Genomic DNA, 23218 nt, shown 5'->3' with positions numbered 1-23218 from the left:
TCAGTTTAATCGGAGTTTAATGCCTCCTGAGATCACAAGACCTGCACTTTCAGGGACCACTTCTGCAGCCCAGGCAGGCAGGACTAGTCTCTAGTAAAGCCACAGCCTGGGGGCAGAAAGTGCTGCTGGTGTCCACCCCTGCAGTGTCTGAATTCTGCACGGGCAAGGTGACTTTGAGAACAGTCTGGAGATGTACCTCACACCCTGTCTGAAAGAGGGACAGCCCTGTCCTGTTCCTCACCCACAGAGAGGCAGATCATAAGCTCTCCTGTCACAAGGGGTGCCTCCATCACCAGCCCCAGCATCTCAGCAGGCGCTCAGTGGCTGTTTGCTCTCCCGTACGAGGTAGCCAAAGGTCCAGTTTCTCATCCCCCATTTGTCAGCTGCATGTGATCACTCATGAGCAATGTTCTCCTGCCCAGCTCAGAGGCACACAGTTGTGTCCTCTCACTGGCCACCTGTCATACACAGACAGTCCAAGACACAACTGAGATATGCTTATTTCAGTGCTTTATAGCACAGGAGTTACAACAGAATGCTTTTCCTGCCAGCTGTACACCTTGCCTGTGCTGTAACCAAGAAGGAATCCGGTGCAGCCTGTTGAAAACAAACAGAATGCCTCTGGTTTTACAACACCTGGGATTCAAAGGGGAAAGCCACATCCGAGGAAGTCAGGGCAGTGCTTTCTCCCAGATTCACCCCTCTGAGCTACCAGCAGGTCCCCATCACTACGCTGGTGGCCCCAGGTCCCTGGACAAATCTTGAGGAAGCCTGGCCCTGAGCTGAGGTGTTCCCAGGGCAGTCAGAGCCCCTCAGCTCCATATGGGAAGGAGGGGCTTGCAGACCTCTAGATAACCATGGATGGAAAAAATAACAAAGTAGTTCCTTGGGCATTACATTCTCAAATTGCCTGAAGCTCCACACTTGGTGGTGGGCACACCTTCTCAGTCTCAGGAGGAGATGATAAAATTGTTTGTGCCCTCTTAACCATTCCTCATGGAATTACTGTTGTGATCTAGTAAGAGACTCAACTAGATAATTTTTTTTCAGAAGAGAACCACCAAGGTCCACACAGCAGAGGGCTTTAGCTCCTCCTGAAAGCCCAAATTAAAGAGGTCTGTGTTGGCAGAAGCCATCTGCCCTGCTTTGAGCTCATCATGCTGCTCTGCCCTGCACTTACTGCTCCAGGACTTGGGAGCACAGAGCTCCCCACCCTGCCTGCACAGCTCAGAGCAGCAACACTCCTGCTCTGTAATATTCCTACTGACAGACAACACAGAGAATAAAAATTTTTAGTTCCCTTGAAGTTGCAAAATAGAGCTTAAAGGCTAACTAGCAAATTAGATAAAGGAATGTAGAAGTATGCACACAAGGTGGTAAACATAGTTAGAACCAGTGGATAAAGAGATAATGGAGAACATTGTGGCTTTTGTGGCAAAGTTATGCAACAAGAAATAATAGTGCATGCCCTAAGAGAAGTTCAAGGCAAGGTCATCACAATATTGGGGGCTCTCAGTGAATACAGTTACCAGAGACCCCTTTAGATGGTCCTTCAGGACCATAAGAGGACTTCCAGTAAGAGGCAGAGGCCTGTAAATTAATTCTAGGAAGTGATGTTCATGTATTAGCTAGGAAATATGTTATAATGAATATATTTAATATATTTAATCATGGTGGAATAAACTCTGTTGTAAATTATCACAAGACACGTTCAATTAGAGGAAAACTCCCCTAGATGTGTCCAGCACTGTAATAAAAAATGCCTGCCTTCTAATACTTCCAATTGTGTTAAAAATTTTGTTCTCAACCTGATTTCAGTATCACTACCTCAGAGGGCAGGACTGGGCAGAAAACAGCTCATGGCAGCTACAAACTGCTTCTCCCAAAGTACAGCAAAACAGCAGGGTTGGATCCTTGGCCAACAAATCCTTTGCCGAGGGGCACAAGGGCAGATTGGAGATGAAATGCTGTACACTGGGCTGCCACATCTAGGAAGAATGAAGGTCAAAAACTCTGGGAGAGAAGAGATAAATGAAAAATTATATTAAGAAGGCAGCAGTCAGAGAAAGAGCATCCAAACCTACTGGCACTATACCCACAGAAATCTCTTATAACTGTGGTAAAACCTCCAGCCTGGCTAAAAATCAGAGAAGCCTCTGGATGCCCCAAGCTCATTTGTGCCTGAGCAGGTACACTGAAAGGACTGTTTCACCTATACAAATGCCTGAAAAATTCATAGTTTAACCTTTACTCTTGAATTTCATCTCCTGTGGTAAGAGAACAGCTTGTCCTCTGCCACCCCAGTGATGTTGCAGAGATTTATGTATGCCTGCACAGGATTTTGAAAACCACTTTACGAGTCTCCAGAGTTTGTCATTACTCCTCAAAAATGCTTCAGAGAGAGGCTTGAGCTCAGCGTGCAGGGGCCAAGAGCAGGGCCAGGGCCACAGATACCCAACTTCATCTGACACCAGCACCCCAAGGCAGAAGGCAATCCCAGCAGGAATACTCAGAGGAACACTACAAGTCACTGACTGCAGGCCAGTGCATTCAGGTGAGGATTCCCATGCACTTCAACAATGGGAGCAAGAGCAGCTCTGCTCAGCTCAGCAACAACAACCAAAGAGTGCTGCTCTTACTCCAGAAGTCACTGTCTTGGGTTGAGAAATGTAACCAAAAATGTGTATTTTATTTTCATCTGTTGAAGTCGGTTGGGAGATGTTGTTCCTTATCTCTTTTAACTCTAGGGGGGAAGAGGGCGGATGCCTTCTGTTAATGGGACACCTGATAACACCAGATAAGGCAGGGCCTCCTTATCTCTTCCTCCACCCATCCTCCTCCGAGGGACATCACCTGTGAATGGGCCATTTAAGGCCTCTCACATGACTGATAACATCACCTCATCCCATTGGGAGATGCTCCACCCAGTGGGAGGAGCCAAAGCCTTTCCACCGGAATAAAACCAGCAATCCCAAACACCAAGGGAGCCTGTTTCCACTGGATTCCCAGAGGAAGACTGGACCCTTTCTTGAGGATCATCTCTACTCCAACAGAGCCACACCCATCACTCAAGAAGGATTTACTTCAAGCTGCTTCCAACACCCTGACCAACAGGGTGTCAGGCTTGCATTCTGACTGTCAGTGGTCCTTTGTACTATTGCATTTATCTTATTTTATTTTATTTTTACCTTTCTTGTTGTTTGTTCTCTCTCTATTATATTGTATTTCTGACTTGGAATCTCACTGGTTTTGCTTTCAAACCAGTACAGTCACAACCAAGACCAACATCCTGGCAATAAGCAAGAGAGCTGTATCCCCAGAAAACCTTAGGTGCCCTGTGTTTCCCCTCCCACACTGGCAGAAACTGTCTCCAGCTCACAAAAGAGGCACCAAGAGCCAGGAGGAGAGAGACAGAAAGAGTTAAGCAAATGTAACAAGAGCAGGAGAGACAACAAAGCACTGCCACTCCCACACAAGCCTTCAGGTAGTTTCTTGCCTCTGAGCCCGTCCCCAGTGCTCTCCACACTACCGTCCCATCCCCTGTCACGTGTTAATAATTCTTGTTGATGGCCCTTCAGGTCAGAGCAGAGAGCTGTGGGGCCACAGGAGCCTGCCTGGCTCCGAGGGAACCCGAGAGAGCACTCCAGAGGACAGAGCAGCCAGCACAGACGTTCATGCCACAGAAACTATCCAGATTCTTTCAAAATTCTGCTTTAGAAATCGCATGCAATCAGCAGCATGGAGAATGTGTATGAACCGACCATTCCATGCAGCAGCTCAGATCCTGACAGCTTGGGCACAGGAATCCTGTCTGCTTGATTTGCTCTGTGTTGAGCAGCCCTCCCAGCTTTTACAGCACAGGCAAAAGCTAAACCATCAGATGATCTATATTGAACTATGCTAGCTCCAGGAATCCTGATTTTCTTGACAAAAGCAATTCCAAAGAGACAAGCCACTAAAATTTAAAGCACCCTCACAAGTGAGTACATTAAGTTTTATCACAATTAATTTATCTTTTACATATTACTTCCCTCACACTTATTTCCTAAACTAAATACAGTGGAACATGAACCCCAAGTACACACAGTTTTTCATGTTTAAACACACAAAAAAAGAGATGCACAGAAATAAAAAACTGTGGAGCTTCACACCTGGAAAATCCACAAGAGACAGGAGATCCTTTGCTCATTCTGGCATTTCTCTATGTGGATGAGATTTCCTTTACAGTGCAGCATCCTCTTAAACCCTAGAAGCTTAGTGCAATATCCTTTTGGATGCATAACAGTTCCTTCAGTGCATATTTACTTTCATGCATCCCATCATTCTTTATTTGGAGCTATATTTTTATGCACAAAACAGTAGCTTTCAGAGGAGGCAGGAGTTATTAAAAAGTTCATCTGTTCCAGCTGCTTAATCCTCACTTAAACTCATCATTAATCCTTTTTTTTATGACACAATAATTGTCCCTATGGCAACCAATTATGATGTCACAAACAAGATTAGAATTTTAGATAGGGGAACAGAATTAGCTTCTTTGCCATTTGTTGAGGTCCTTAGCGGCTGTCACGCCTGATCAAATCACTGCCCAGTGAGTTCAAGAACTCTTCTCAGTGCCCCACCAATACCTACATTGGTGTTTTAGTGCAAGGCAGACAGGCATGTACCCAGTGAAGCATGGAAAGTTGCAGTGCACAGACACTCTCCTTTCCAGCCCCTCCAGGTCACATTCTCAGCTCCTGAAGCAAGAAATCATTGGCAGTGACATTGTGGGTATACGTAGTCAGACTTGTTATGAATGCAATTCACTTTCCTACAAAAGCCTAATCCTTCTTTGGATTCCACTGAATATTCCTCTTCAGTGATTTGCTGCAGCAGTGAAGCCCCTATTAAATACACACACAAAACAGTCATGTATGGCAAGCAAAGAAAAAGCCCCTGAGCTCACTTATTTCATCGTATTTTCTTCTACTTATAAACCAAATAACCACAGTCTGTCATCTCTCTTCCTGCAGAATAATCACAAACACTTGACTGCCTGAAGTGATTTACCCTTCTTTAGTCCTTTTGCATTTCATCTACGGCTTTTCGGGTCCCTAACAAAACCAAAGGAAGAAGAAAGTAAAACTAATAAAGAGGTCAAATATCAGCCACCCAGGTACCATTCAGCACATCATCAACAGCTGGAGGTGTCACATACTCACAGTAAAGAGGATTTGTCCCCATTCCTAATCCCCTGCTGGTTTTGTTTATGCCATTCTGGCTAGGTAAATGAATTAGAGTAACAGCAGTTGTTAGGCTAAGAGCAAAGCTCACCAAAAGGGGACTGTCCCAGGGACTAACATCAGGACTTGCACAGAGGCACCCGCCCAGCCCGCCCCTGACCATGCTCCTGTCAGCAGCCAGGGCTGGCTTTGAACCTCTAAAGAACAGTCCTGAGAGAGCAGCAGTCATGAGCAATCCATGCATTTTACATCCCAGGCAATCTGTTATAGCTCACGGAAAACACGACAAATGTGCCCCCCTGGATATACCTGCCCAAGAGAGGCAAGAGATTTGCTTTCATGTCCTGCACTAGGACTGAATCACAGAACAAGTGGCTCCCAGCTGCCCTTGCAGCTGGCAAAGCAGTTCATCTTCAAGATGCAGTTCACAGCAGGCAAAATGGCAACATCTCTATTTGGCTGCAGAGATATTGCAGCACTTTATAAAATTGACATACTTGCCAGCATCCACTAGAAGAAGTCACCACTTCCACTTCAAAGCAGATTTATACCTTGCCAAAAAACCCCAAAACAACAACAAAATAATAAAAAAAAAAAAAAACTCTTTGCAATATCTTTTTTTTCAATTTTGAAGGATTTGTCAAGCACTAACAAGCATATGCATCTAGTCATCCTGTTTGTAGGAAGGGTCCACATAAAAACTCATTTTAAGGCTGCTTTTCATGGACTGCCTGTAGTCAATAGAGATGGGCTCTTCCAGAGGACAGTTTGGAGCCAGAATTATGTTGGCAAAATGGTCCTCTGGGAAAGACTCTCTCACATGCTAACAACCACTGAGCAGGGGCAGTCTCCCCAGCCTGAAATTATCCTTCAGGAATAATTCCTCCTCTCCTCACACTGACTTCTTCACACATAGCAGTACTCACAATTTTTCCAGAGCCAGCAGGGCGTGACACCAACCACCAAGGCGTGCACATGGGGACTGATTCATCACAGCAGAACCATTAGAAGGAAATGCATTAGTCCTAATGGCAAGAACTGCACATTCACATGGTCTCTTCCCAAGAAAGTTCTTAAATCCTGTGGGAGACATATGTCTGGAACAGCAGAACCAGTACAAGCAGACACTGTTCTGTGACTGACAATTCAGCAATCCCTTGTCCAGACGTAATTCCCTATAACAAACACTGTCTGGCTGTTTTGCCTGTCTCTTGTATTTGTTTCCAGGCTGCAATTACCCTTCAGCCTTACCCTCCCTCCTTTTCTCCAGACCAGCTGAATGGGAGCTCCTCAGTCCAGAGAGCCAAATCTCACAGGAATTTGACTAGTACAAAATTCTCCCCGTGTGAGCCAAGCCCACTGTGGTGCTCAGTAGCCAGGGCATGGTGGGAGAGATCATCATCCTGCCAAGATCCAGCACCCTGGTGCCCCTCCCTGAGAGAGGGTAACTGCTGATCCAGCTGCTCTGGGCTCAGAGAGGAGCAGCAGAAATGGCTAAAGAGCAGCTCAACCCCTCTTCAAGGCAGAAGCCTTTTCAGCTCAAACATCACACATCACTTCCATCCTATGTGTAAGACAAGAGTTGTTGCCAGTGAGTGACTGCTCGGCTTTCTACTACCCAGTTACTTCCACCAGTGACTGCAGAAGAAAACAGAACATTCTCTGAAAGAGAAGAGGGGGGAAAAAAGCATTAACCATATACCTGATGTACATTCAGCTCTCAGACATCCCTGGAGAACGACCTCTCTCTTTAGATGGAAAAACTTGGATGGCTACCCAATATTACTCTGATAACACATTTTAATCATGACATCAAGAAGCTCCTGCTAACAGTCAGAGTACAATTCATCTTCAGTGTTCCTTTAGTCCCTGGTAGCTCAGAAGAGGCTAAGTGTCACAGGGCTGACGAGCACTAGATGTGGTTATCACAACACATTTCTGTCATAAATACTGAATCATGGCCAAGATAGTTTCACAAATGCTACCAAATAACAACTTTGGCTTGCATTCTTTGTTGGAAAATTCTCATGTTTCAAATCAAAACAAAATCACTTTTCTCTTCTGAATTAGACTGAAAATAAGATCTCAGGATAAAGAAAAGGAATTACAATATCAACGCTTCTATATTTTACTGATAAGATGAATATATAAGTATATTGGTCATGTTGGGAGGTTTTTTTAAACAAATCAGCATCTTCCCCAGAAGATTTAAGTTGGAAAATATTATATCAAAAATGTTTTTAAAATGGGAATATTCCACTGGGAACTTTTAAGCTACCCTTCTCTACTACAGAAGACTGGAATTACAAGCAAATGCATATACTGTGGTACCTTCACAGGTATTACCTGATGCCCAACTTCATTAGAATGAGTGAAAGGTCACCATTTTAAAAAACTATCGTGTTTTCCTCTCTGTTTGAGCAGACTCTTCACAGAATGGCTTTGAAATTGTGTTTCAGCACACACCCCCAGCTCAGCCACACCAGGCGGGAGCCCTCCAGGCTCACCTGGCTGATCCCAACACTTCCATCACTGCAGCCAGCTGCTGACACACGCTGTTGTGCCTGCAGCCACCCATCACCAAGATATTTCCACTGGTTTTCCTTTCATCCTCCTATTATTTGTGGTTCCACACACAATAGAAGCTGCTTTGTCTGCCTGTGTAGTAAATTTGTCTCATTGTCTTACCACCTCGCTGTGAGAAGCTGTTAGGATTGATTCACAATAGGGCCAACATTTCCATCAAGCAAATATCATGCTCAGCACCTGACAAATTGTGACACTGTTTGCAAAGTGAATGAATCAGGATAAAAAAGCTCCCACTGTGTGTTTGGGTAGGGGTGGCTGGGAAAGGGCTCCATGCAGGAAACAGGGGCTGCTGTCCAGGCACAGCTCGGACACAGCAAGACCCAGGAGAACCCTGTGTGTTCTGGACATGATCTTCATGATGCAGGCAGGAGTGGGCAGGAGAGCTAACCTGCCAGGGAGCTGCCTCTTGGGACAGCAAGCTGTGCCTCCTGCAGGAGAGGAATCTTTCCCTTTTTTAGCCATTGGATCAAATTGGGTGGAGCTGAGTGGTGATTTTGCTGTCCCAGCTTATTTCCTCCCTCTTGTCTTTCTCTCTGTCTTTCACATCCTTATTGGCTTCTTTCAAGCTTGGGAAAAAAATTGTTATAAAGTATTACCTAGTGCACTCTAAGCACAACTTTGCACCTTTCCTTCCTCTCCTTCTGTCACTTCATTATTGCTGGTGACCCACTGGAAAAGCCTGTCTTTGGTCAGCTGGAGGATCCAAAACTCTGACTGGGTTGAAATGATCAAATCCTTTTTTTATCACCTGCAGTTCCCAGCACAAGCAGAAGGGAGAAGCAGACACATGGAGCAGGCCCACATCCATATCCTTCAGGAGGCAGTCAGGCTCAGCTTTATAACTGATAAGATGCACAGCTGCAAAGGACAGTAAAATAACATCACTGGTGGCAGAAAGGACAGGCACTTCACTTTGGAATCTTGGCACTTCACATGTAAAATGGGATCATCTCCAATTTTTGTGAAGCAAAAGACTTGAGTAATATTAGGACAAAGGCCAAAGACTGAAAAGAAAGTGAATCACCTTCTTTTTCTGCTAAGTCAGAAGAGGGGTGTAATCAGTCTGTGATGGAAGCTCTCCCTGCCTCTGGCTGCACTGCACCTCTCCCTGAACAGAAAACAACTAGGAAACGAGGAGGAATGAACCCAGCACTTTCAAAGCCATAGGTCAGCTCCCTTCTTCCTTCCATGTCTCTCCCCAAATTAGTCATCTTCTCTTCCCACAGAAAAAGGACATGAGCTGTGAAAGGAGAGGAGCCCCCATGCTCAGGCTCAGCAGCTGTGGCTCACTGGACCAGGTACAAACACAAACACCAAATCCAAAGCCTTTCCTCAGAAGGAAGTGAAATTGGAACTGTGAGCAGCCATTGCATGGGCAGGAAAATGACAGCTTCAACCTCTCATCTGCTGATGGCACAATTACATTTCAATGCTTTCCACACCAAGGAGGTGGGGTAAGGGGAGAAGAGTGTACTGAGCAATCCAGGGATTAGGGAAAAAATACCGTATTGCCCAACCAAGGGATTAGATTAGGTTTTCCTTTTAAATTCCCTGCTATCTGATATCTCACATTTTCACCAGACATGAGGCAAAAATTGGAAAGAATGCATTCCTTCTTCTTGAATAGGTGACTCTAGAAGATTACATATGAGGAAATAAAATTACTTGTGTGTCATTAAACATCTTGTCCAGCTGCAGCCAGAGATAGCTCAGCTTTGGACCCTTCATTTTTAAAAAATTAGGAAAAATTAGCAGATTTTACTCCAATCAATCTCCTTTTTTTTTTTTTTTTTTTTTTTTTTTTTTTTTTTTTTTTTAATCACTTGTGAGGTTTTTCCAAACACATTCTTTAAGAGGGAAGCTCACACAACACTTTCTCTGGTTTGTCCTGTCCTGGACAGCATTTCTTAGAGTGCTTCTGGCTTGAGACTGCCCAGAGCCTTGGATAAACATGCACAATGCTTGGCCTGTGTTGCAAATGTCCATCACATCCCCAGGAGACTGGGGTCTGGACAGCAGCTTGCAGTGCACTGGGAAAGCCCAGCCTGTTCCCAGAGGGAAAGACATGGAGCATCTCCTCTGGAAAGCAGAAAAGCTGTGCTTCTGCCAGCCCTCCCTTTGGAGGGTACCAGAGCCTGCCAGGCCAGACTACCTCCAGCCATTCCTGCTGAGGGTTTTGGGTTTTGTCCCTCTCAAATGGATTAAGGTTTGATTGGTGAGGAGATTTTGGGGGAAAGAGCTGCCACTCCTAGGCCACTAGACTGAAGGCCATCAGTTTCTAAACACCATATGTAAAATCTGTGAGGGGGTATCTTAACTGCTTCACTGGTCTCAATCCAGCTCGTAGCTGCCCCAGCATCACAGCCAACATTACTCATCCTTCTCCCTGCTGAAAAATGAGAAACAAAATGCTGCCAAGACAGAGGCCAAATAACCTGACACTCAGTAATTTTGCTGTTCACTCTGGAACACAGCACATTTATCAAACGATGATATGGTCCATATCACACTCAAGGAAATGAAAAACACTGTTTTGCTGTTTGCTGTCCAGGCTGAATCAAGATTCACAAAGCCAAAAGAGAGTCCAGGCAAGCATCACAGCCCTGCCCTGTACCCAGCCCACTGGGAGCCTACTCCAGCACTGCTTGTTATGCATCAGTGGGGCTTGTCAGACACCTCTCAGCATTCCTTCAACACCTGAAAAAGCTGGAAAAAAATAAAAGCTGAAAAGCTGGAGAGGGTAACCAGTGCCTCTTCCTTTTTGCCATAGGTTTGCATTGTACTGACAGGAAGAAGTCAAAAGCCAGTCTCTGTTCCAATTACACTTTAAAAGAGCATGTAACCCCTTTGCAACACAGGCTACCACTGCAGGGCTTGGAAACTCCCCATATTGCAGCTCTAAAGGGAAAAGGAAGCAGCTTATGAGCATCTTGATGGTAAGGAATCCGCGATAAAGCACCGTACTATAAAGCTCACACTAACCTTGGAGGCAGGAAAGAACTGTTTGAGCAACCTCAATAACTTAACTCTAACCTTGTAGAATGTGAAACCCAGTGTTCATGTATTCTGTGTTCTTCTTTCATTGTACCACGCACTGCACAGCCCCAGGTTTATAAATAACACAGAGCACCGGGGTCTTGGGGAAGGCAGGGCAACAAAGGAAAATTATAGAATGAAAAGGACACAGAGCAACTAAAAAATACAGAAAGACATACATTCTCTCATGGTAGACACTGGCCAGGGACAAAACCACCTGCTGCAAAGCTGAATGCAGTGCCCTACAAGAGCAGTGACAGTTGCAGCTGTTGGCTTCCTACAGAGACAAAAATGAAAAACAGGGAATAGCTTCTTTTCACTGATGGAATGCCACCCACAACCAAACATGTCAGCTGCAAAACAGTACTGTTGCTAATTCCTGCTTCCATGTCATTTTAATCAAGCTAAAACCTAGAGGTGACTATGGTGCCAGAAGCAAAGGTTCCTACAGGCACAAGCAGCTGGCAAGGCACCGGTACTGGATACCGCTTGAGGCAGGAGCATCAAAGGCACTTATCTTTGGTTTCCTATCTACATGAGGGTTTCTTTAAAATGCAAGTCCTCTCAGTGTCTCAGCTTACAGGTAACCTCAGAACTCATAATGAAACTTTATTCACATCTTTGGCATTTCACTTACTTTCACAGGGGAGTCCATTGCCCTCTAGGGCTCCATCTCAAATCCATAGATTCAGGCTAATATCCTCAATTAGTAATGAAGGACCTGCCCCAGCAATGCACCTTCACATGGCATTTCCTTGCCTTCAGAGCACCTGCAGGATGCAATGCTCCAGCAGGAATGAATCTCGATGTGTTTTCACAACAAAAGGATACACTCCTGGGATCACTCACTAACTGGATAAAAGCATCAGAGCTACCCCATTACCATCCCCAGAGGAAACTCATTAGCAACCTAATGAAATAAAGTGATGACAGGAAGGTATTTTCTCATCATCTTTTAATGCTAACGGGCTTTAAAGCTATTTTCCTTCCTCATCCTCTCCTATGGTGCCCAGAAACCCCATGGCACCTCTCAGAGCATCACAGGCAGTCCCCTCTCCTGCATGTTACACAACATCAGGGAGCAGCCTCAGAGCACAGAGGGATTCTGGGGTGTTCGATTCATCATCTTTGATGAATCTGTGCAATTGAAGTTAATCCCTGCCCCACTTGGAAAACACTCCCCAGTGGGTCAAGCCTCCTGATGAGTCACACAATTTAGAAGAAATACAATCTGACTACTAAGGACTTTGTTGTTTGGTTTTATGACAGGCAAAACTCATGAACATTTGAAAGAAATTAGAAATATTGGAACAAATTTTACAATTTTGGAATACTTTGAAGTTGGTGAAATTACAAATATTGACTCGAGTTCTACATAAGCGCAGTGCTTCTAATAATTATGTCTCTATTAAGCATGATAATTTTTTCTCCTTCTCTAAAAAGCATCAGCTCATACCCCCAAACACTTCTGTATCATATAGCCTTAATATGTACATATTTTAATGTACATATTAAACACAAACTCCTTAGTAACAGCGGGGGAGGAATGATAATTCTGAATAAATCTGAAAAGGATATTAAAATGCAAGACAAAGTATTTGCCCACCACATTCCCACTACCCACACCTCTGACCAGTAAATACCTTCCTTCAAGTACCTGGGCATTGAGAAAGAGCCCACATCTCTCCTCCAAGAGGTCTTGCAGGGAGTCACACCACTAAAAGCACTGATATCATTTATCCCTGCAATGCATCCCAAGCCTGGCTGAGGCTCTAGGGCTGCCAGCAGCACCACTGCCAAAAAGTGACCTGGTTGCTGTGGTACACACCTTATTGGCAGCCCGAGGGAAGGGCATCCTGCATCTTCTCATCTCTCACGTTTAGCCACAGGAGGAGCAGTGAAGTGTTCAATTATACCTCAACCCCAAGTGCAGTTAGACACCTCCCTTCTCTCTGACTGCATGGCCATTTGTCTACAACAGTGAGGACTGGCGTTAGGTGGTTGTAGGGCCAGTGAGCTGGAAAACTTTGTAGGTAGAATTTAATGTTATAACCCTACAAATAATAAAATTAAAAAAAAAAAATTGGATAAACCAAATTATGAAATAGGACTTTCTCATTAGGAACTGTAAGCGTTGAATCTAGCTTTCAAACAGCTGCTAAATGGAAAGGGATTTTGGCAGTGCCATTACAGCTGCATTGGAGTCCAAATCCAGAACTGAAAGGTTCAAGACCTCATTACCAAGGTTTTTCTAGCACAACTGTTTCAAATCACCAAACTTCCTCAAAAATGCAGTGTAGACAGGTATTGGGAAATATCAGGCTCAATCCCAGAGCACAGATAAGGTCAGCCCTGCACCAGCTTTCTTTGTCATGAGCACAGTTTGTGACCATTCATTCCTCAGAACCACGTAACAAATCTTTACCTTTCCCCTCAGCCTCTTCCCCACCTTTATGCTGAGCCACTTCACTAAATTAACTGAAGGTGTTGAGACATTCAGAAGAACCACTTAGATGCCCTGTGGCAGCCTCAGGCTGCAGATTTTTAAAAATGAACCCTCCCATTTGATCAATGAAAGAAGTCAGAAGCAAAACTTCATAGAAACAAGGAATGCTTTGGTTTGAAAAGGACCTTACAGATCATCTTGATCTATAAGCTGAGACAATTTCCACTACCCCAGGTTGCTCAGAGCCCTTTCCAAACTGGCCTTGGACACTTTCAGGGATGGGGCATGCTCAGCTTCTCTGGGCAACCTGTGCCAGGGCCTCTCCACCCTCATAGAAAAGAATTTCTTCCTAATACCGAATCTAAACCCATCCTTTTTTAGTTTAAAGCCATTCCCCCCTTGTCCTGTCACTACATGCCTTTGTTAGAAGTTCCTCTCCAGCTTTCCTGTAGGCCCTCTTAAGGTATATTTGGGGATATTGTACTCTAAGAAAGATCAAATTATAATATTCATGCACAGCTGTCCTCTGCCTCTCCCCCAGCTTTAAGGCTTTCTCTGAAAATTGCAGTTTCAATCCTTTTCTCTTCCAGCTTCTTTTTGGCCTGGGTGAGAGGTCTTGCTCTAAGTGCTAGAGTTGAAGATCTTTTCCCACTTTGTCCCACAGATTCCATCTGCTCTCCAAAATAAATCTCTTTATGTTCCTTTCCCTCTGTTTCTCAAATTGTATCTAAAAAATTTCAGGCCCTACACTGCCTGTGCTATGCATTGTCACAGATTACAGCCCTACAGGTGGAAAAAACTGAGACAAAGTCCAATGGGCAAGAATTACATGTTTTAGTTTGAGGTAAGGCTCTGAGCACCACACTAGATTTTTTTGGAGTCAAAAAACAAACAACCTCTTCCTTGACATCACACAGTCTCCTGCTTCATTTGGGATCTCTTTTGCAGACTAAGATGGGGGGCTGTGGTCTTGTGTAAGAGAAAAAAAATCTGGTGAAATTTAAGGTAGAAAAATCTCTTCTTTTTTTTCCTAACCAGAGTCATCCCAAGCCCAGTGTTTTCCTCAGAGACCAATTCAAGCACTGACTAGACAGTCTGTGCTTGTGGCACACAGAGCCAACACATTAGACAAGGTGGTGCTGGAGTGAGGACTGCACACATCCTAATCTTCACGGACAAAATCCTGAATTCCTTTATAGGCAAAACACAACACACAGGTTTCCAGGTAGAAAAAAAAAAAGCCTTTACCAGCTGGCTGAGAGGCAATCACCTTCCCTGCTAGCAGCATGAGGTGGGCAGCACATGCATCAGCAGCAGCCTCACCAGGAGCTCCAGGTCCTGAGAGAAGGGAAAATCCAGGGGCTGGCACAACGCAGCCCCAGGGAAGCAGCTGCACCCAGCACATCCACACCAACAGATACAGGAAACAGAGAGGAAAAGCACACCATAGACAGAAATGAGAAGTGAAACCAGAGAGATTAGGGGCTTTTAAAGAGAGAGAAATGTGCCTGAAAACCCGGGACAGTTCTTGGCACTGCCCTTTCCCTCAGACCTGTGGCCTCCGCCATGAGCAAGCACATCAACATTTTGCATGCATAAATATGTATTACCTCAGAGGAAAGGACAGAAAAGGGCAGAAAACTCACACACCATACATTGGAATTAGCAACATAATGACATCCCTTCATCTTTGTCCCTGAATATTTATACAGAGCATGCACCGAGGCCCACAGGCACACAGCACATCGTGGAATACATTTCTCAGCCCACAGAGGGCCCAGCAATTTTTTGGTGAAAGCACAGATGGTTTTCCCACGTGATTGCAACTTTTAGAACACACAGCAAAGTCCTTCATGCCCATGACCCACCATAAACCTTACTCCCCCTGAAGGGACAACATTTTAGCCACACACAGCCACCAAACACCCAGCACTAACCCACATGGAGGCCCCAATAGTCTCCTTACACATATGGGCTTCTCTAGAGGTACTCCTAACAAACACTTTTTATTCAAATATACCCCGTCCCACATGGCTTTTCTTTGCTAAGAGCAGCAAATCATAGAATCATTCAAAACTAAAAGAAGAAGGAGCAAAAAAGTCCTCAAACCAACAGTGGGCCATGTGGGTGAACACATCAAGTACACTTGAGTCCATGCATTACTTCCACTTACCAAGAGCTTTTAAAAAACTAAAACAAAAACTTTGAAAAGCAGGACAAAAAAAGAGCTCCAAATTTCTACATCCATTTTATTCCAAGGCAAAGTTTCTCACTGACACTTCTGTAACTAGGAGTGGACACAAAGATGTGAGGCTGCCATTCCTGACCATTTTATTGTTATTATTCTTTCCCCTGCTCCTCTTTTCCTTATCATCTGTGAAATGCTTTGTCTGACTGCCACGTGTGTATCTCATGCCCAGGCTCTGCTGCATGTACCATAAAGCAGCAGGAAGAGCACAGGAGATTGCTGCCTATACACATCTCCTTCCCAAAACCTACCCCAAGTTGCCAAATTAAAAACAAACAAACCAAACAAATCTGTCAAAAGTCTGGTGACACTTCAAGAAGATAATTTCATCAGCCCCATGACTGAACCAGGAGAGAAGAACTGACTACCTGCTCATTTATTCCAGAGGACTAGAGAAAACAAAATTGGTTTTCCACTCCATCAAAGTTATGTGGCACCTGATTCAGCACTTTTGACAGGATGAAATTTTCCACCTGCAGGGCAATCTGAGTGTACAGGTCCGTGCCTGTGCCACACAACAGCTTCATTATGTGCTCACAGAGGCTCACCCTTTCTGATCCCTGAGGTACTTATCTCCTTCTGACTGTGTACATAATTCCACTGCAGCTCACGTGTCCTTTTAGTCAGAGTTGCCACTCACAACATCTCTTTTGTGAGGTGCTGCTAAGCCCAGATAGAGAAGGGAGGAGGTCAGACACGCTCTAAATTCAAAGACAGTCCCTTTACTTCGTGCTATGTAGAGACATTGACGGCCAGACTGGCAGCCACATCTCAGTGTCACGAAGGAACCTTCAATGTCAGGAGGGAACCTTCAATGTCAGCTAGATTCTCCCACAGTAGAATTCTTCTTTCTGACTATCCTAGCATTTTTCTGCACTTTGCTGCAGCACAGAGTTTCCACCTCAAAGCTTTATAAATCAAATAGCCTCGTGAAGGCCCCATCACATACCAAAAACATCCAGCGATCTGCTTTGGGAGGAAACGACAAAATGGTGATGAAAGTCCTGGGTGACAAAGTAAATCGAGTTGCTGTTACACGAGTGGGTGGCAACAAGACTGCACAGTACCTACCCACAACTCCTAACAGACTGTTGCAGGCAGATCCTCTGAGATTAGGCCAGAGACTGAGAATTATTTCCTTGACATTTGGTGGAAGATAAAAACTCATCCATCATTTTCATGCAGAACAGCCACACTCATTTATAGCATTAGAATGTATTAAGATTCAAGGAAACTCAGGTAAAATAAAACAACACAATCAAAAGATCAAAGGCTTGTGTTAGGTGTTTTCATTTTTACAAATGTCATTCAGCTTTAATTATTTATAATACTTCACAATACACTAGTAAACGCTGTCACATTTCATAAAACAATTAAGTCTTAGTAATATGAGACACCTCTACTATCCTCTCTGTAATTAATATTTACTAAGAAGTGATATGTGTTTTTATGACTGTTATCATGTCTGAAAATAAAAGAACCAAAATAGAGGATGTTTCCTATGCTAACATTTCTATTTCAGTCCCCATCTCCAGTCTCAGGTACTGAAATGCTCATCAGCAGTGACAAGACTGTGTAATAAGGATTTCCCAGAATTTCCTTGCCATAACTTTTTCCCCTTCCAATGCAGTGACAAAACCAACTCTAATTATAACTCCTGTTACTTATTGCCATGGCAGACAAGCAGCTCTTGCTGATGGTGCAGGGGGAGAGGCCAGCTCGATCCTTCGCTTGTGCTGGCAGGGGAAGGGTCGGGCAAGCACACAAGGCACGTCCCAAACAGATCCATTTGGCAGGCGGGGGAGAAGCTCCAGCCAAGGAAAGTCAAAGCAGCCCCGTGGGATGGTGACCGTGCAGTGACTCATCCCACCAGGAGTGGGACTGGGTGGGCAGGGGACACAGGGGCCCGAGGAAAGCAGCTCCTCCAGCCTCTCCCACCACCAAAATGGCAAAGCACGATTCCCTGCTGGAGCAGGACACCTCAGCCAAAGACAAGGCACCGCCAGCGAGCGGCCAAGACGCTGCCAATTAGCAGCACAGGAATCTGAGGTGGCTCATTACTGCTCCGCATTTGGGAACCCCTGACTCAAGCAGGAGCAAAAATCCTAAAGCCTGTCACCCACTGCCTCAGTCAGGGTTTCTCAGCTTGGTCAGTGTGAAATTGCATTGCTCTAGGAAAACTATTCTCTAGTGACAAGCTTTTGCCAAACACCACTTGAGCTCTCACAAGAGGGACATTAAAAATCACAACTTGATTTTTATTTCCAATGCCACTAATCAAGACTCCCTGAATTTCTAAATAATAATTAAGAAATTAAAAACCATTTGCTGAATTGATTTTTTTCAGTTAGCTTGCTCTTTAGGTTGCATTGTTTATTTTGATTTTTAGGGATGACCTTTTGTTTGGTTGGAGTTTTTGTTCATTTATTGATTACTTTTACTATTTCTCTGAGTTTAAACTATTAAATGGCAAGACTGCACTTCAGATTAGACTTTGGAGGCACAAATACTTGCAGGAAACTACTTGACAATGCTTCCTGTCCCAGGATTCCTCTTACAGTAGCTTTTTATTGTGGAAATATTCTTACTGAGCATCCATCTTTGGTATAAACTGAATCTATCTTTATATCAAGAATGACTTCAGGAAAGCAACTTTAATCTCTACCTAATCTAAAAGACACCAAGAGGTTCCTCACAAGCTTTGCAATGACAAAATAATAAAAATTAAAGGGAAAAAATATCACCTCACAGCTTTCTATTCTAGTAACTTGTAAATATTCTGCTGGGTCTAGAAATGCATGGGGTGAATACTACTCTGAGAACCAAACTTTAGAAAGCATTTCTCTCTGGCAGATGTACGTATTCAATTCACTTTTCAGTTTTCATTTGCCAATCTTTTCACAGCAGGGCGGGAAACTGAACTTTTGGTTCTATCAGTTTAAAAAATAATAACAATTTTTAAAAAAAGAAAAATAAGTTTTTCGTTTCGTAAGACAATACTTCAGATTTTCAGCAGAAGTGCCAAAACATCGCTAAGATATTTAACTCCACATTTGCAGGGTAAAAAATAATTAGGGCTAAGGATTGCTGCTTAGCTGTTGGCTAATCCCGATGTCAGCATCCAACCATTGGGTCGGTCAGCCTCGTTTAGGAGCGTGAGGCTGGAAAGGAGGGAGGCTTCTCCCCTGGAAAGGAGGGAGGCTTCTCCCCTGGAAAGGAGGGAGGCTTCTCCCCTGGAAAGGAGGGAGGCTTCTCCCCTGGAAAGGAGGGGGGCTTCTCCCCTGGAAAGGAGGGGGGCTTCTCCCCTGGAAAGGAGGGGGGCTTCTCCCCTGGAAAGGAGGGGGGCTTCTCCCCTGGAAAGGAGGGGGGCTTCTCCCCTGGAAAGGAGGGAGGCTTCTCCCCTGGAAAGGAGGGAGGCTTCTCCGGCTGTCCCTGGGTCCGCACAGCGACGGGGCCTGCAGGAGATCCCTCCTGAGGGGCCCGACGCTCCCGCTCGCAGCCCCGTCCGCTCCGCGCCCCGGCGGGCAGGGCCGGCGCTCGGGGCCGAGGCGGAGCCGCCCAAGGGCCGCGCTGGCAGCGCTGGCCCCGGGGACAGGCGGGCTCCAGAGCCGCCAGCTCCCGCAGCATCCCCAGCGTGCCCGTGTCCCTGTCACAGCCCAGAGCCGGGGAGCACAGCCGGCTCAGAGCCGCTCTGAGCGGGGCTTGGGCGCGGACAGCGAGCTCTGGGCACTGCAAGGTGGGCATGGCTGGGAATGTGGCAAGGTCACGGGAATTTCCGAGCTCTCCACAAGGCATACCTGTGTTATTTAAAGCAAGTTCTTCCTCCTGCTGCTTTGACTGGGGGACAAACACCCCTACATTGGTATTTGCTGCACAAAATCACAACATATTTAATACAGCGGTTTCTGCATTTCAAGCTACAGGCCACATCGGTACGGAACATTGATTTCTGAACATGCTTCTCAGAGTTTGGGTACAATTCTAGAGAAACAGACAAGGTATTTGCATGGAACAACAATGTCAGCTAATTAGAGATGCATTACACAGAGGATACTTGCTGTTTAACAACAAATTAAAAAGAAGGGAGGCAGAAGATAGATACTTTAAGCCCAGTCTCGGGTAAACTACAGTTTAATAACATTGGTTCAGCAGAAGTTTTTCTTCCTTTTTTTTCCCCTGTAACAATATCCTGACCTCCCATTTCACCCCCTTCAATTGCCACCAGTAGATTTATCTTTTTACATGCATTTTCATGCACCTTTATTATTTTAAGCAAGTTCCAGCTGTTGTTTGTTTTGGTTTTTTTTTTTCGTGAATGTAAGAATACAGCTCTACGTATGTGTGTGGCAATGTAATGTACCTGCACAGAGAGCCCTAAATGAGCTGTTTGAGAGGCTGTATGAAGCCTTGAATAATTTCTATTGTGACAGTGGGTAAGAGAGTCCAAGTGCCAATGAAAATAGGGTTTCCTGGTCCTAATACAGCCATTTACATTTGCAAATGTACATCAGCACCATAATTTACTGAGGGAAACGGCAGCAATTTAAAGAGCCTGGGGTTGCAGGGTATAGAGAACTCAATGGAAGTCCTGTTTGGAAGTTTTATACTCTTCTATCTATCCAGATTGTTCTCATTATGGATAAATGATAAAGTGCATATTATCTGTGGGAAACCAACAGTAAATTAAGAAAAGGTGTGGAAATCCAAGGATGCAAAGAAAATGTACTTTCTTGCATGTATCTTAGTCAAGTAGAACGAGTGATATGCATCAAGAGATGCCCAAGAAAAGACTTTTATCTCTGAAGGTTCAGGACTTTTTACATGTTTGCATAGATGAAGGAGAGGGGAAGGAGGGAAAGAAAACCCCTACCTTTCCTCCTAAAAGCATCTATTATGAAACCCTTACAAATAGTGACCGTGCAGAAAACTTCAAGATACCCACAACTTTAACACACTTCTCTACAACCCAGAGAGCAGAACATTAACAGATTGTGGTATCTCCTCTTTCCTACTCCCATGCCCCCCACCCTGTAGAAGACTTACTGCAAACTCCTTGCCTTCTGTCCTAAGAACAGACACATGAGCAAACCTGTTTTGTTAGCAGCCACTTTATTTCACAGCCCACCTCAGACTCTGCCTTTGTCCACAACGGATTTGCCCCTAAATGGGACAAACTAAGAAAACTCAGGGCAGAGACATAAAAGTACCAAGAGCTGGCTGGTGGAATGTTTGTTTCAGAGGTATCCAATAAGTTTTCATTTTCACATTGCTCACTGAGTCTAGGAAGAATCACCCCAAACTTCACACTCACTACTGGGACCATCAGCCCTGATGGGGAAAGTCTCTCTGCACACATGAAGTATTATATAAAACTATATAAAACTTCAGCCATGAAGAGTGTTTAATTGCATCATTTTTAAGCCCTGCCACATGCAGACCTTAGACCAACTCCTAAGTTATCCCAGCTGTAAGCTGACAGCACATTAAGCATCCCCACGGCTGGGGAGAGTCTTCAGCTAATTTACCTGGGGCTAGAGACACCCTTTTCTTGCAGGGGCAAGTAACAGCTCTCGGTTTTCTGTCCTCCCAGCGGAGAGAGCTCATCCCTAAGCACGCTAGAGCGCTAGTTACTGGTGGTGTGCTGCCTCCACGGGGGCTCTGCAACTAGAATTAGGTAAGACTCAAAAACTTTTTGGCAGGGACCTTCTCAGACAGCAATCCGTTTCGGCAGATGCTGGCAATTAGCAGCTCTTTGTTGGTGACAGAAGAGCAGACAGGACGCACCGACAGCGCATTCGCGCAGGTGTATTTACAGGAGGAACAAACCCCTTCATTTGACATCAGGCACGTGAGGTAAACGCACGGCCATAAAAACACGAGACCCTGATTACCAAAGTGACGTCCTGCTCTGGCCACAGCAGGGCATGTGGCACCCGCTGGCTGCCGCTGGTGGCTCTCAGCCACGCATGGGGTGCGGGGCACAGCAGCCCCCCAGTCTGATCAGCCGCTGGGGCTTATGCAACGGGGACCGGCGTGGGTGGGAGCAGGCAGGGACACCGCACCCCGGGAGAATTCCCATGGAGAAACTCCTCCCGGGAGCAGCCGTGCCGCCAGAAAGGTTTACCCGATCCCCCTAATGAGCGTTTGGAGGCGCAGGGATCACGGGCGGCTGTGTTTTACTGCAAGAGCCCCGACTCTGCCTCGGAGTAACTCTGAAGTTCACCCACATTCCCCGCACGCTCCCCATCTCCCCTGGCGCTGCCGCGCCGGAGGAGCGCCCTAAACCTGACCGCGGCAGCGGGGCTGAGAGCGGCTCGCTCGCCGGCTCAGGAGAGCGCAGATCTGCGGGAGCTCTTTTAGACTTCAGGGTGAAGAAACAACCACGAGATTGCTGCCCTGACGCCGCTGCCGTGCCGCACCACCGCCGGACCCGCCTGCCGCCTCCCCACCCACCGAGAGGCGCCCGCCCGCCCGGCACCCACCTGTAGGACACCTGCTTCCTGAAGGTGAGGCTCCGCAGCTTCTCCTCCAGCGACTCGTCCGCCGCCGACAGCTCCTGCTCCTCCGGGATCCCGGCGGCGCCCGCCGCCTCCCCGCCACCCTCGGCCCCCCGGCAGCCGCCGCCGCCGCCCGCCGCCCCCGTCTCCTCCCCGCCGGCCGCGGCGGGGGGGTTCATTGCGGCGGGGCAGCGGGGCCGACAAGGAGGAGGAGGCGGGGGCAGGGGAGGGCCGGCCGGCGGCTGCAGGCGCTGGGGGGCGGCGGCGGCCGGGGGACCGCAGCTCCCGGGGCCGCGGGGCGCGCTGCGAGCCGCGGCGGCTGCAAATGGCAGCGCGACCGCGCAGCATCCATCGGCGGCCGCACTGCAGCGGGGCATTGTGGGAAACTCCTGCGCGGCCACGCCCGCGGCCACGCCCCGCCCGCCGCCCGCCAATGGCAGCGCCCGCCCCCGCCGCGCCCCCGCGCCCGCAGCCAGCCCGGTACCCCGGGGCTCCCAGTCCGCTGCCCGGGGCAGCCAGCCCGGTACCCCCGGGGCAGCCAGCCCGGTACCCCCGGGGCAGCCAGCCCGGTACCCCCGGGGCTCCCAGCCCGCTGCCCGGGGCTCCCAGCCCGCTGCCCGGGGCAGCCAGCCCGGTACCCCCGGGGCAGCCAGCCCGGTACCCCCGGGGCAGCCAGTCCGGTGCCCCGGGGCAGCCAGCCCGGTACCCCCGGGGCAGCCAGTCCGGTGCCCCGGGGCTCCCAGCCCGGTACCCCCGGGGCAGCCAGCCCGGTGCCCCGGGGCTCCCAGCCCGGTACCCCCGGGGCAGCCAGCCCAGCCCTGTGCTCCCACAGCCCGCTCGCTAGGTCACCGGCTGCTGCCCATTCGTCCCCGCGGTGAGCTCAATTTGGTGCACTCAGAGCACCCAGCGGCAGAGACACCTGCTCACAAGCATCGCGGTGCCCCTTAGTAAAGTTAATTGTGCTCCCACCTTGTCCCCTGCTTCTCCCTTTTCTTCGTTAGGGGACACCAACGAAAACTTCAGAGGAAAGTGGCAGCGTGTTTCAGCACAAGAGCTGACAGTGACAATAAAACTAAAAAGTACAGAAAAGGTTGAGGTCTGTGGCTATACAGAAATTATTACTGGAATTAAGCACAGTCAGTGCTGTGTTTTGTGTACCCAAAACTTCTCTGAGGTAATG

At 46.8% G+C, this 23218-nt stretch overlaps 1 protein-coding gene across 3 annotated transcripts in view; it reads right to left on the bottom strand.

The window, feature by feature from the left end:
- Nucleotides 1-22868, bottom strand: part of DGKI (diacylglycerol kinase iota) — a 199742-nt gene extending 176874 nt beyond the window's left edge. For 2 of the 3 annotated variants that reach the window (XM_063395597.1, XM_063395595.1), the window contains exon 1: nucleotides 22024-22545. In XM_063395597.1, the coding sequence (XP_063251667.1) occupies nucleotides 22024-22415 (392 nt within the window). In that variant the 5' untranslated portion in view covers nucleotides 22416-22545. Of the gene's footprint in view, nucleotides 1-22023 lie in introns of all 3 variants that reach the window. The other variant, XM_063395596.1, reaches the window with a different exon arrangement.
- Nucleotides 22869-23218: the final 350 nt, after the last annotated feature.

Source organism: Prinia subflava, chromosome 4 (genome assembly GCF_021018805.1).
Source record: "Prinia subflava isolate CZ2003 ecotype Zambia chromosome 4, Cam_Psub_1.2, whole genome shotgun sequence".
Taxonomy (NCBI): domain Eukaryota; kingdom Metazoa; phylum Chordata; class Aves; order Passeriformes; family Cisticolidae; genus Prinia; species Prinia subflava.
This window is presented reverse-complemented; position numbering and strand designations above follow the sequence as displayed.